This window comes from Anser anser (genome assembly GCF_964211835.1).
Source record: "Anser anser genome assembly, chromosome: 4".
Lineage (NCBI taxonomy): Eukaryota > Metazoa > Chordata > Aves > Anseriformes > Anatidae > Anser > Anser anser.
The window spans coordinates 51,896,285-51,911,049 of NC_139724.1; the positions used below are offsets into that span (position 1 = coordinate 51,896,285).

A 14,765-nucleotide genomic window follows, 5' to 3' on the forward strand; every position below is an offset into this window, starting at 1 on the left:
CTTACAGAACCATAGAATGGTTTGGATTGGATGGTACCTTAAAGGTCATCTAGTTCCAACCCCTCTGCAACTAATCATCAGGTTTCCCAAAGCCCCATCCAACCTGGCCTCGAACACTTTTGGGGATGGGGCATTAGAAAAAAATCATGCTTCAAACTGAGATGACGTTTATCACTGCTGGTTCACATTAATAATATGGCACTCATACAGCCCTAGAAAGCTGGGGGCAGTAGTCAGAGCACCTTTCTAAAACCTTTCTAAAATTTTCCAGGAGCCAGGGAATTGAACAGAAGCAAGAAAGAACAAGAAGGCAAAGACCAAAGAAATAAAGCATCACATGCAGTACCAGCAGTATAGTACAAGTGATGTTCTGTAAAGAAAATCTAGGATTAATTAATATTGGAACTAACTTCCCTGGTGGCTTAGGTTGGGCTAAGGTTTTAATCATAGACTTTTGCAGTGAGTTTTCAGATTCAACAAGGCCCTTAACATCTATCTCTCTGTAGGAAACCTACTCCTTAAAAACTCCAGTGAAAGTCCTAGTCTTAGGTGAGAAGGTGTAGAACACCCTCTAGCTTCATAGTTCCAAGTGAAGGCTTTTCAGCATCTTACAAAAGATTACAGAGGAAATAAGCAAGAAAAAAATGTATGCGTGACAGCAGCCATTCTGTGTTACAAGTCTATCAAACCATCAGTTGGGAAGAGCTTGAATCAGCTAGAACAGCTATAAATGTTCTGGGGTATTGGCATGGGGAGAGCGAAAGTGATTCAGAGAATGCTTTGCATTTAACTCATCATGAAAAACATTGCCACTGTTCAAAATGGAATACTTGTAAATTGGAAGCAGTCAGCAACCCAAAACCTTTCTCCTACCTAGGCTGTTTACAGCTCTATAAAAGGTCCTAGAACAGCATTTGCTACTAGCATTATATAGTTTATATTTAATGAAGTTTACTTTGATTACCTGTCATTAAGAAGCTGTCCTCGCATGATTTCTCTTGTAGAATTACAAAATTTTATTTGCTTTTTGGGGGGAACAGACGACTTCTAAGCAGAGATTTATAGTACCAAAGACTCAATGAAAATTAATTTGTTACCAACAGGAACCTGTGATTATAAAACATAAAAATACCTTGGCAGCAGAGCAACACAAGTAGTCAGGAGGCAGACGAGGTAAAATACTGGGTCTGTCATGTGCCTTTCCATGATCCAATATGGATTTGATGGTGGGTTATGGGTTTTGCAGGTTGCCCCAAAAGCCAGAGTGAAGACAAAGTAAAATAGGATGCTGCCAACTATAACTACTGCATGTATCCAAGTCTGCAATTCAGAAAAGAAAAGAAGTCAGATTTAAGCTGTCAACAGAAAGAACCATAACTCCTGTATGCACATGCATGTGTGAACATGCACACATGCACTCTTCCTCCAAGGACAGGTTATTAATGTAAGAAAGGGTAGACCTGTTCAGACAGTATTCCTAATTCCATACAAAACACTACCAGGAAGGAATGAACCTTATTCCTACAGTTCATAGATAACCAGCTGTTTAATTTTGATTTTTTAATTCTACTAAAAGCATAGTTTTTGATGCATTTGTGGAAGCCTTTATAATGCTGTTTGCCTTATATGACCACCTTATTCACTGGCAGCACAGAAAGATTTCTCAAGCAATGGAGGCAGATCTTTCCATGCCACTACCCCTAATATATTTGGCTCGAGACATTGACTAAGTGTTCTTCATTGGAGTGATGGCTATAATAGTTACTATGGAAACAACACTGTCAATGGTCTGTCAGCTTGCCGACACACAATGCCAAATAAAACCCATTTATGTAATCTTTTCCTATTCAGAGCACGGATACACTCATGCTATGCATATATTCTGAATAAATGAATAAAGGTGTTGTTTTCATAACATAATGTTTCTCTAGAGCAGACCACCAGTTTAAAGCATTCAAAATCAACAGATGACATTGCATTCTTGAAGCAAGCTTTGGGAACTTATGAAAGCTCAAGCAGATCACTGGTTGGTTTTACCACTTGCAAAACCAAACTGACATCCCAAACCCACTGAATCTTGGTAAGGCAGGATCCTTTACTAGCTACAAATAATTCCGAGACCAAATTTTGTTAATTTTAGTCATACAAATAATTCTGTTGGCTCCAAGCACTCACCACAGACTTGCACTCTATGAGAAGGTGCAACAATATTATGAAGAGAGCTGCTGTGTTTATAGGATTTCCGAAAGAAAAAATGTCTATGTCTGAGCCATAGTAAGTCTGTAAGGGAAGATGACAGTCAGTTAAATACATTCTTTACCTCTAGTCTTAATATGCAAAGCAGCATTATTAGTTTAAATACCGGACACATCTGCATGCACACAGTTCAATTCAGTTCCTACGACAATCCTGCTAGTACAAATTTATATATGATGAAGTACAATGAAAAACGGTATTGTTTTCTCTAATTTGCCTGAGTTTTTAATATGTCAAAGTATATAGGAGTATTTCATATTCAGCACTTACAAAGTAAGGCACAAAAAAGCAAACAAGACTTTGGTAAAAAGCGTCCAGCAAGGTTATCCAGAAAGTTGAAGGCAAATAGGCCTGTAAGAAAAAAAACAGAACGTCACTGAAACAAACTGAACAAATTGCTGCAGCTTTATTTAGAATTCATTTGGATTTGGAGAAAGATTATCTGCAGAATAACTCCAGTTTCCCAACAAAGAAGCATCTTTTATTCCATAATAAGAATAAAGAGCTCACTCGGCATATGTAGCTAACCGCTAGGATTTAAATCAGCAGCTAGATCTGTGAACTCTGATCTTACAGCTGTTTCTCCAAGAACAGACCTACCAGAGTCAAACCTAAGTGAGTAATAAGGAAGGGAGAGAGCTAGCGGACAGTGTTGCAAGGGGGACACCCTTGCAACTTACCATCACTGGATGCCAAGTCTCACTTTCCTTCCAAATCCACTTCCTTCTTTTTTGCACATATGCTTCTGCCTCTTAGTTTCTGCTGGTTGACTCCTCTGTCCTTACCAGACTGTAATGTGAGCTAACTAATCTTACTAGAAGGTGAGAAAGCAATTTGCTTTTCTGCTGGTAAACTCACTAAAACTTTGTTCGTTTAGCGAGTTTAATTGACTCCTCAAAGGATCTGATGAACAACAAAGCTAGCACAAGGGGGGCAGTTTAACCACATGGGTGAAAATGGTTAGAGGGAAGAAGAGAAGGGAGAAAACGAGGAGGAACGAGCCTACCCCACACACTCAGTGGCCGCAAACTGTTGTGACAGCTCAACTGCTTATGAAACTATAGCTTTATTTGTCCTGGCTCAGATATATACCATTCCTTCAGGCACTACACTGAAGCACACATGGGAGCCGTCTAGTCACACAGGATTTCCTCTCCAGTTAGTAAAGAGAGATTAAAAGCCACACAGCCCTTCTCTTTGGCATGCAAAACTAGTCTTCTCATTTGCCCATGTCAGGGAAGTGCTTTAAATCACTGAAGATGAATCCAAGTTACTGTCCATTTTATAGCTTGTACAGAGCTGTGCACTTATGATATGATGGTGCAATATTATGACAAATATCTTTTAAGCATTTCTCTTTCTTTCGCACTGCACTTAATTCAAAGCAGCTATTTCACTGTTATTTTCATTCAAGAAAAGAAATGATATACTGCTTAACAACTCCAACCACAGGGCAAGACAATGCTGAGCTGGACAAAAGAGAGAAAGCTCTGATAAAACCTTAGAAAAGAAAAAACAAAAAAGAAAAAAGGCACAGAGAGGAAAACAACTGTGTAATGAAGCAATTTTGGTTATGTTGCCTCAAAAGCATCCGCTCAGCTCATTGTATATATCCCGAAGACCAAAATAAAGGGCTAAATCCTGAGGCCTTGTAACATTTACTTAGTCAAAAGTCTGTGACTGAGAAAGCACAGAGCAGAAAAAACAGCTTTTGTTTGTGCATGCATTGTACAGGTCTGGATCTAAAAAAGAAAGTGGTTTTAAACTTCGTGTTTGCATGACATAAACCATGAAGGAAAGAAAGAAATGGCTCAAATGCTGATCATTTCAAATTGCTTCAGGCCAAACATTCTTTAACCTACCACAGATTTCTGGCTCATCACGTACAGCTGCGGGATCTGCATGAGAATCTCTGCAGACACATCTTTGTCCAAGACACCATAAACGATGGGTGGCACCGATGTAAAAAGGAGATTGAAAAGAATCAAGATCCAATAGTCAGTCATTGATGTGCCTGAAAACCCACAGAAGAACTGGTACCAGAACAAGAGGTTCACGTAGGCCTGAAAAGTTAATGATGAGATGACAAATGTTACCCATAGAGACAAGTGTTTTAAAAACAAGAGGAAAATAGGCAGATCATAGGTCTGGTCACAGTAATCTGTGGAAAATTATGTATAATTGCTATAGATCCCCTGCCAATCCCACACTTGAAATTACATTTGGCTAAAACACATCTTTGCATTTAAAAACTGTATACATGGCTTGTTTAAATATTCATGCTGCCACTACATTAAGTAATGCCTGCTACCCAGATTTTAATCATATTAGACGGTGGCTTTGAGTGGAAAACTCAGTCCAAGGAATAGGAGTGTCTAGTCTCTGCAGATGTAAATGGGAAACTGAACTGTTGGACGTATGCTCTTTGTGTCTCTTTGAACTCATTCACAATAGAAACTTAAAAATAATATGAAGCTACATTAGACCCTGCAGCACTTTCAAATAAGAAAACTGATTTGCCTAGGTTGGGACAGCTACATACCACATTCTTGTAGAAGAAGTAGAGCACCATGTTGGTAAGTCTGGTATAACACCAGTGACCATGGACAAGCAGCAGCTTCCTGAGGTGTCTAAACTGAGAGATTGCAAAGTCACTTGCCATCACAGCCTGCAATACAAATGAAGAAAAAGATATGTTACATCCAAACTGTTAAAGATGAACTTCAAGTACTGCCAAACAAGCAATTGATGTACTACTGGAAACTCTTATTTTGTGATTTGTTACACATAATACATATGGCCCTAGCCTCATTCAGATCTGACCCCTCTGTACCACGTTTTACACTAACACACACAGCTCAGCCCAACACAACATATGCAGGTGTGAGGCTGCCTGTCTTTATTATTACCACACAACTTCACAGAAATCACTGATGCTTGGGCTGCTTGTTTCACGGCATGAAATGAATGCTGGGGAGTTCAAATAGCAAGCTCTGCTGTTTGGAGTTTGAACCCCTGCAGCCTCAGCTTCTGTGTGCTCCTGATGAGCGCAGAGGCATGGCTGTGAGCTCAGGATGCAAACTGTGCCCCCCCTGGATACAGTAATGGGCTGTGAAGCCGCTGGGTCTCCAGAGTAAGCTGAACAGGTTTAAAATGGATTCAGATGTCACTTGCAGCTGTCTTTGTATACACTACCTGCATGCCTTCTTGGCCCAAGATTCCCACGCCAGTGTCAGCCACCTGGATCATACTGACATCATTGGCACCATCACCTACAGAGAAAAGAAAAGGGGAGAAATCAAAACTAAGCTCTCTCACTTGGAATGCGACCTAGAGGCAGCTTTGCTGGCTACCACATTGCCATGGAGGTGGCAGGAAAAGGCAAATATATCAGAACACCACAGAGTTCAGAGAAAAACAATTTTGTAGCCAATAATGCAGCCTACGAAAAACCCTATGGAAAGCAGGATTAGTATGTGGGAGGCCTGACTGAACTGAGCGATATTCTCCAAAGGTATATTAGGTGCTCCTTTTGTCAGAATTTAGTCAGTATGCTTGAACAGAAAGTATGTGTGTTTTAAATCACACCCAGTCATCTCTTTCCCTCATTATTTTGCGGGTTGTGATGAAGAACAACGGAGAAAATCGTCTCACTTTCCCCTTCCGACATGTCACTGTACATGACTGCTGCTGTCCTTGTTGCTTTGGATTACCATGAGTGTGTTTATGGACTAAATTTTCTAGCTTAGAAGACTAACATCATCTTATGTGAGAGACAACTAGTATTCAAAGGATTATCTTCCTTGTAAGTACATTTTGTGACAGATATTAAAGAAAATAAAGGAAAGAAGAAACTGGCTTCTACTTTTTTTCAGAGAAAAGAAAGAAACCATGGGACTCACCTATAGCTAATGTCATTGCCTTTAGCTTATTTCGTACCAGTCTGACCAGGACACTCTTCTGCAGTGGTGTGGCTTGGCAGCAGACTACAGCTCGACATTTTTCTGTAAGATCCAAGAAAATATTCTGCAGGCTGTCATGAAGGACATGCTCTAAAGTCTTTCCGTCAATAACCAGACCTGCACTGAACGCCGGAGCTTGAGTAGAGGGACTTGCAGAGACATTCCCAAGTTTCTGACTTTTTGTTTTTTTGGCAGAAGTATTCTTCTGGATGCCTTCTAAAATTTTGTTCATCACCAAAGCACAAACATCCTAAAGACAAGAGAAAGACAACTTACTAAGCACTGTTTGTATTCTGTCTCCCTTTCCAATTTATAAAACACATATGGAGAAAAGGTCAGTTGCTGTCCTTGTGTAGCATTTCATTTGAATACAGAAGGATTCAGACATGAAGCTGAACAACTCTTTAAAATCACAAAGGATGCAGTCTGTTGTTAATAAAACAGACCATGATTTAACTTTGCTTGGGTTTGGTTATTGTATTAGGAGAAGCGAAAACACTCAGACACATCAGAAAATGTTCCAGGACTACCAGAAACAAACAAACAAACAAACAAACATTAAGGATTCTGTTATATAAATACAGCTTTGGGTAAGACTTTTGCTCTCTTCATTTCTTTTGTCTGGCACGTAAAGCCAAAAGCGCATTTCAAATCAGATTATACGTGAGCTGCAATGAATTATTGAACTGGCCTTGTGAAACATTTTTTTTACCTTGTCAGTATAAGATGCTCAAAAGATTTTTTATATAAATATATGTAATGCATGTACTATATACAAAAATACATTCATAAGTCTGCTGGTTATCCTACTTTGAAATGCAACAGTGTCAAATCCTGTCTGTCTTTTATTTCAAAGCTCAGTTAGAGGGAAGATGAGCACTTCTGCAAGAGGAGCTAATTCGCACTGTTAAGTAAGATCCTCTTTGCCCAATAGGAAAAATGGAAGGGAGAAAATATTAACAGAAATAAGAAAACGAGCTTTCATCAAACATAATTGGACTAAATTCCTTTCTTTTTCAACTTATTTTCCCACAGTTAACCATGTGCCACACCATCCCCCATGACAGATACCAATTCAATTTCTAAAGAAACATGTAAGTAAAGAAAAAAAGAAAAGCAGAAGGTCTTAAAAATCTTCCAGTTCCTTAGAGCTTTCTCAGATTTAATGTCTCTGCTCTGAGCCGTTGGCATACCAGTGAGCACATGTCCACTTTACCAGTTACGGTTAGTAACTTCTCTCTTAAGAAATCCAAAATTGATAAAAATCAAGATTTGAAAACCAGGTAGTTATAACCATCCAAAAGAGGGTGCAAGTAGGATTAAACTTGCCTCCCAAAACAACAGCATTTTTAACCACTCTTTATCACATGGCTCAACTACTGGGTTGTGGAAAGAAGGTGACTTTTTCTCTAATAAAATTGTTGGCATATTATTTTTTTTGAAAACTGTGTGCAATGCATTTTAATGAGACAATTCCTAGTACATTTATGCAAGTTAAGTAGGGTTGAGGGAGTGTATGACAAAGCAGCACAAAACCTAATTTAATACAATATGCATTACAGTAACTCTTATATTGCTAATATGCTGCAACCTTACATCCACCTGAAATGTCTAATAAAATTTGAAGCACGTCACTCTCTCACCTAACACAAACAGAAATTAAGCAGTCAATTAAAATAATTAATGGCCATTTATGGACTATGTAAGGATACAGATATCATGTAAATTATTTTATCTTTTACCCACAAGGAAACAAACTGTCAATTTTCTAATATTTTCATCTTCCAAGAAATCATGCTATCTTTTGTGAGATGGAAAAACAGAGAACACATTATTTTTCTGTTTGTCCTGCAATATTATCTGACTGCATTTTTTTTGGCAGAGAAAATCAAACACCCTCCCCGCAAATTGAAGAAAAGTACAATTTTCTACACACTCTACTTTGTGACTTGAGAGTGAAGATTTTGTCATCTGGCTCCAGCAGTTTACAAGCATAGGCAATGTTGACAGCTGTTTCTCTCTTGTCACCCGTCAGCATCCATATTTTTATTCCCGCTTTCCGTAATGCCTGTATTGTGTCTGGAACACCGTCCTGCAGCCGATCTTCAATGCCAGTGGCACCTTAACTTAGACAAACAGAAGGATTAGTGCTGATGTATTTCCAGAACCAAGACTGCAAGAGGGACAGAACAAGATGGACCCTTTGAGTATCCATAACCCCAGACAGACTCTAATGGGATATGCTTAGGAATCTTCCCCTTCCTCACCTTTCTGTCCCAAAGCCCATCACATGCGAGCTTGTTGACACATATCCTCTGTGCATACTCAGTGGCCTCCAGCTCCTCACAAGACCCTCTTAATACAACCTTTCTCATTCTCATGGTTGTTTCAACCCACAGTGGCTGTGGGATGCAGACTCCCAGGCTTCTCCTGACAGATATACACCATTATTCCCACTCCCTCCGGCTTCAGACTACATGAAACTTTGTTTCACGTACGATCTTGATTCCTCCTATGTTAAGCCCCACTTCGAAGAGGACAAATAGCCTGTCCCTTGGTTCTCCTCCCAGGTTCCTGGCTCTGGCAGGGATTTTATAAGCTTGGTGAATAGCTGTTCTTTGCAAAATATTCTCCCAGACATGTCTCCTAGTACAGGAAATGGATGTGTGTCTAAGGGCAAAAACAAACTGACAAACTCATCCCTCCAAAAACGATGCAGAGGAAGACAAAAAAACAACTGGAGAATGGAATCTTGGATCAGTTTTGCAGTTGATAATACGTAACACTGTACTGTCTTGTGTCTTAGCAGTCACAGAAAGACTGCAGACAAAAATATGTTTAATAGTGATATCCTCTTCTCTGGTGTGCACGGCATGCAGACCCGTGTCCCTAAAATGAGCTTAAAAAATCTGTTCTGTTACCAATAATGTAACATGACATAAGCATAAAGCAAAACCATCTCAGCGATACCTATGATATGGTACAGGTGATATTGATTGTATAGTACAGTGATATTGTTTTCAGTACAAACAGTACTAAATCATAACCAGGAGACATGGTTTGGCTTGAGGCATACTCAAGATAAGAGAGTTTCTCAGAAAGAAACTCCAGCCAGTTACAGCTAGGTTCATTCTGAAAAGAAACAATAAAAAAACTCTCAGCAAAGCTTCTCCTGTAACTGTGTTTCTAGTGAAGGATTCTGGTGAGCAACTAGTATATCAAGTGCTGACTGTCATATTGGATGGCTAAGGGCCAAAAGGTCAGGCAGACTTCTGATGCTATAGCAATTTCTTCAATAGGTAGCTGCCAACAAGGGCATAGAGCTCATGCCCACAGGCCACCTGGGAAATGAAAATCTCCAGCTCCTTGCTCTGCACTCTGCTTTTATTTTGATGCAAGTCAGAAGTCAAAACAAGAGGTAGGAAGGAAGATGCTGGAATTCACTTGATGCAAGCTCCTCTGACAGACAACGTCAATGTCAAGGGAAGAGAGAAAAAAGTAGTTGTTTCAACTTGGGCACTGTATCCACTTAACACTCCCATTCTGAGGTATTCCATCTCTTAATCCAACAGAAGACAGTTTCACTATCTTAAATTTAGGGCATGATAGATATGCAATGATAGAAAACATGCCCAGAAGTGGGATCCCTGTGTTTACCCTGGCAGGCCTGGGATTTTTTACTACCATTTCACATGCTTGTTATGATGACACTCTATGAGTGCCTAGATGAGAGTCTAGTAAGCACAACAGAAAAAAAGAATAATAAAAAAAATCAGCAAAACATTATCCTTTATAAACAACAGAAGACCACCACCTGCCTTCAGTGGGTTTTGCAACTCAAACGAACTTACCAGATTTATGAAAATTCAGGAGTGCCCATAAATTCAGAATCTGTAGAAAGCTATGTATTACACAAGTTGAGGTTCATATAGCTCTCTGCAGGTAAGTTCAGATTATAACCATCATAAGGGGTTTCCCGTGAGTTACAGCATTTCCTACCTACCAAGCAAAGTTAGTTTGGTCTCAAGCCTGATGGCGGATTCAAGCAGCAGCTCCTCCCTATTGTCAATGCTGGTTTCTGCTAGAAAATGATGATTTAACCACTCTGTATATTCCTCATTGCTCATCACCTACAGAGGGAAAGAAAACACACAGGATGTACCTACATTTCATTTTCAAATGTGCCTGCAAAATATCCTCAGAGCCATCTCTGCTGTCCACATACTAAACCTAGCTAGGCAGCCCGACAGTGCAGTATGTGTGTGCCCCAGGGTGCCCACAGACTTAGGATGATGTTCATAGTGTTAGATTACTTTGCCAGGCTTCACAGGTCAGGTTGCATACCAGAAGCTTGCAGGCACCTGGAGCTGCCTGATATATTTCCATTTAGATGGAAGGCAGGGAGGCCAAGGATCACAGTATACTCTCCACTGTTCTTTAATTGCCTCACTGACACAGCCACAGAATCACTGCACAGCTATACACAGCCTGTACAGCTACACAGCCTGTGCTTCCACTTTGCATGAGCGTTTGTAAAGAGTTTTCCTGGCTCTTTCAATTCCTATGGATTTTTACTTCTGAGCAGCTTTAATTTAAAATGGAATCTCAAAACATCGCTTGGTTTTGCATCCAGATCTTTTAACACTACAAACTGTGTGAAACCCAAACAGGCTTGACTTAATTTGTTTTCTGTGTCTGGAAAAAAAAATTCCAACCAGGGCAAGTTTCATATGAGGAGACCCACTCAGGACTCCTGTAAAAAATCAGGTCTCCTTACACCCCCAGTTTTAGAATATTAAGCTATCTGACATCTTACACTGACAACAGCTAAGCCAACCTAACTGAACTAATTGATTTGTGCCAACTTAAAAATTCCTGCTGAAAGAATTTCAGGAAAAATGAAATGTGGCAATGGGAGCATCTGTTCAGAAGTTGTAAGATCTGCTCCATTGGTGACACCGCTCCTGTTGGCCATGGACTGTAAATAAACATTCTTACAAACACATATAAAAAAAGTCAATACCTTTTTAGCAATACAAAGAGTGCGCAGTCCCCTTCTGGCATAGTCATCCAAATGCTTCTGAGTTCTCTCTTTAATCTTCTTTTGTTCCACTTCTGAATTCTTAGTGCCTACTGTTATAAAAAAAAGCAAAGAAAGCAAATTAAATTTACATTCTTAAACTAAATTTACTAGAAAATTTTGAAGGTCTAAATGTGCTTTAAAAATATCAAAATGTTATGATGTACTGTTATGATGTACTGTGACTGTATCTTTAGTAAGCAGGCAGCATGCCTATTTGCACAAGCAGTGGGGGGAACCAGTCTGGTACTGATATGTCTTTGTACACACTAGCATATCAAAATGTTTTTCTAAAATAAAATGATTTTCTAAAATGAACTGGGCCACAGACATCAAAGCAGCTTTGTATTCAGTGGTGTAGTGGGAGGGAGATAAAAGGGTAGCCAGGGAAAAGCTTTTTTTTAAAAAAAATATGATTAACAAGTGGACTATTCAGAGAAGCATTTGACTCATTTAACTTTGGACATGCAGAAGTGAGATTCCAAGTTTACCTTGAAAGTCAAAGTAAGGAGGGATAGCTCCAGATATGACATTATGCCCCTAATAAGATGACACAGACTTTAGAGGTTCTTTTTCCACCCCATGGCCTGCAGAGGCTTTTTGTCTAGACCTTATATGTCTAATATTGGGTTAGTTAAAATGTGCTCTTGGAATGGGAACATTCCTCTTCCTCACTGAGATAAGCCATGGAACATAGAAACCAAACTCCCTCCTGCAGACTGTGAACATTTAAAGATTCAATTCTATTATTTTCCAAACATTAAAAAATCCCTTGGAACAGCTCATGAGCTTAAATATATGTAGGTACATGTTTCTTACATACACACATAATACTTTTGCTTTAGTACCTTCAGTTAGAAATTAAAGACCGTTCAACTGTTCTGAAGAATGACAAAGGTGAGCAAAGTATTAAAAGTTCTGCAAATACCTTCAGATGCAGTTCCCAACAAATCCATCATGACTGAGTCTGCACCTTTTGTGTACACCACCACTTTGTTGGAGACTGGGTGCCGAACCACCACTGACATCCTTTTTCGCACCGAGTCAAAAGGCAGGATATGCAAAAGCTGAAATGTTAAAGATCCCAGACCTGTGAAGTCCACAGTTACTTGATCAGGAGTCCTAGACTGTAAAACACATTTATAAGCCCTAGCAGCATGAACCAAGGCAGCTTCATCTGGACTCTCAGCTTCATAACACAGTTTGGATAAGGGAGATGACCCTTTAACAGACGACCCAGCACTGTGGTGTTCACTGCCCGCAGCTACATTCACCATATCTAGTTCTTCGGATAGTTGGGGATTTTCTGGGCTGTCAGGGTTGTGAGGCTCAGCAGCCCTTTGAGCAGCCCCATCCAAAGCAGGTGAAGCCAGTTTCATTTTGAAAATAGACAGTTTGCTCACAAAGCTATTTGGGCTTTCAGATGATGACTCTTTTATGCTTGGAAGTGGGGAGGAACTTAGTCTCCGGACTGACAACCGCTGGAACATCTGCCTGATTTCCTCAAGGGATTTAATAGGCATCCTACCCAGTGAAGAGTGTCTCATCTGGAACAGAAAAGAGAAAGTATAGATCTTAAACTCTTCATATGTTATTTCATTAAAGAAGAACAGTTCTTACAAACATACATAGTTTGTAAGCAAAGTATGTATGTTTCTTAACAAATATAGTGATTTAAAATTTAGGATGATTTTGATTGCTTATATTAAAAACGGCTAGCTCAATTACACATATTACCATATAAGTACAGAAAACAGGTTCTGTATGAGCTTCACCTATTGAAACCACATGAACCGTAGAAATACTTCAGATCTGACACCTGCATGTATTCCAGGTGTGATTCCATGTAATACTTCTCTTTAGAAATGCTTAAGTAAGGGAACAGTCAGTATGACATTATTACTTTTTAAAGTTATGGCAAATGGAACTAAACACTTCAATTCTTGTTCTGAACTGGAAAGATAGTTGTGAAGAATAAACCAACTCCATACTCCTCACAGTAGTTAGCTGCAAATAATGTTGAAATACAGTACCTTACCAATACTTTTTGTGTGTGTCTGTGTCTGAATTTAAAACAAAAGTCAGTTGCCCTCGATCAGTGTTACAAAATAATGGGTTTACTGTTACGCAAAGCACTTTGGCAGCTAATAGCTTACAAATGAGGAACAAAGTGTGCGTGGCTGACATTCATTTCTCATTACTGTTGAAGGGTTAAGAATGAGTTATCACCGAGAAGCACATTATCCTTTGCCACTGAAATGAATCAAGAAATGAAAGACTTAGACTCTGGCTTCAATTCTCTCCCAGCTGCATGCAAGTTGTAGCGTGTCTCTATTCAGCATCATGGGGACAGAGGCTAGGAACATCCTTTCATCGCCTCTCCCCCAGGGAACACTGAAAACTTCTGTTCCCTTGAGCTTTGTTTTCTTCATCCCGTAACTGCGAACTCATAAACCTTATGCCATATTGCTTCTCCCAGTCCAGCTACCACTGACTTGGAGATCTTTTCCCCTGCAAACAAGTCATCCAGAAATTGTATTTAAAAAAAAACAAACATGAAAATCTCACCTGTAAAGCTTCCTACACCACTCTTAAATGCAGATCGGGCACTGTATTTTTCAAATAGCTGCCCCATCCACACATGTACCTGTAGGTTGCCTACTATACTGACTTGTCTGGGAATACCAGGCTTCTTTATACATACGTGGTACTTTTTTCTACACAGGGTACATTTTGGAAAAGTCTCCAGCCATGAGTGTAGGTTCACTACCTAAATGGACACCAAAATCTAGTTCTGCACATGCCACAGATTTTTTTTTTTTTTCAAAAGACAAGGTCAACAGATATATATCATTATATGATTTATATATATCAGAAGACTGAGGTACTCAACAACTTTTTTTGCCTCAGCCTTCACTGCAAGTGCTCTAGCCACACTGGTATCATTTAACAAGTTTAGCAAGTCCAAAGGAGGGCCACGAGGATGATGCGAGGGATGGAGCACCTCTCATATGAAGAGGGGCTGAGGGAGTTTTGCCTGGGCTGAACAATCCCAGCTCTAAGGAGACCTTATTCCAGCCTTCCAGTACCTAACGGGGGCCTATAGGAAAGATGGGGAGTAACCCTTTATTAGGAAGTGCAGTCATAGGACAAGGGGTAGTGGTTTTGAATTAAGAGGGTAGATTCAGATTGGATATAAGTAACTCACTCAGAGGGTGGTGAGGCACTGGAACAGGTTGCCCAGAGAAGCTGTGGATGCCCCATCCCTGGAAGCGTTCAAGGCCATGCTGGATGGGACTTTGAACAACCTGATCTAGTGGGAGGTGTCCCTGCCTGTGGCAGGGGTTGTAACTGGATGGTCTTTAAGGTCTCTTCCAACCCAAACCATTCTAGGGTTCTACAATTTATATGCAGAAGAAAAAATACCCAAAGTTCTTCTGCATTGGAAGAAACTTGCCAGCATTTAA

General features: G+C 39.8%; 1 protein-coding gene across 5 annotated transcripts in view; it reads right to left on the reverse strand.

Moving 5' to 3' along the window:
* Nucleotides 1-14,765, reverse strand: part of ATP10D (ATPase phospholipid transporting 10D (putative)) — a 49,901-nt gene that overhangs the window by 7,111 nt on the left and 28,025 nt on the right. For 4 of the 5 annotated variants that reach the window (XM_083835937.1, XM_083835935.1, XM_083835936.1 and 1 more), the window contains 11 exons: nt 12,227-12,845; nt 11,242-11,351; nt 10,222-10,348; nt 8,155-8,339; nt 6,159-6,468; nt 5,452-5,528; nt 4,799-4,924; nt 4,119-4,319; nt 2,527-2,607; nt 2,176-2,280; nt 1,133-1,320 (listed from right to left, as the gene is read on the reverse strand). In XM_083835937.1, the coding sequence (XP_083692063.1) occupies nt 1,133-1,320; nt 2,176-2,280; nt 2,527-2,607; nt 4,119-4,319; nt 4,799-4,924; nt 5,452-5,528; nt 6,159-6,468; nt 8,155-8,339; nt 10,222-10,348; nt 11,242-11,351; nt 12,227-12,845 (2,129 nt within the window). The remainder of the gene's footprint in view (nt 1-1,132; nt 1,321-2,175; nt 2,281-2,526; nt 2,608-4,118; nt 4,320-4,798; nt 4,925-5,451; nt 5,529-6,158; nt 6,469-8,154; nt 8,340-10,221; nt 10,349-11,241; nt 11,352-12,226; nt 12,846-14,765) is intronic. The other variant, XM_083835938.1, reaches the window with a different exon arrangement.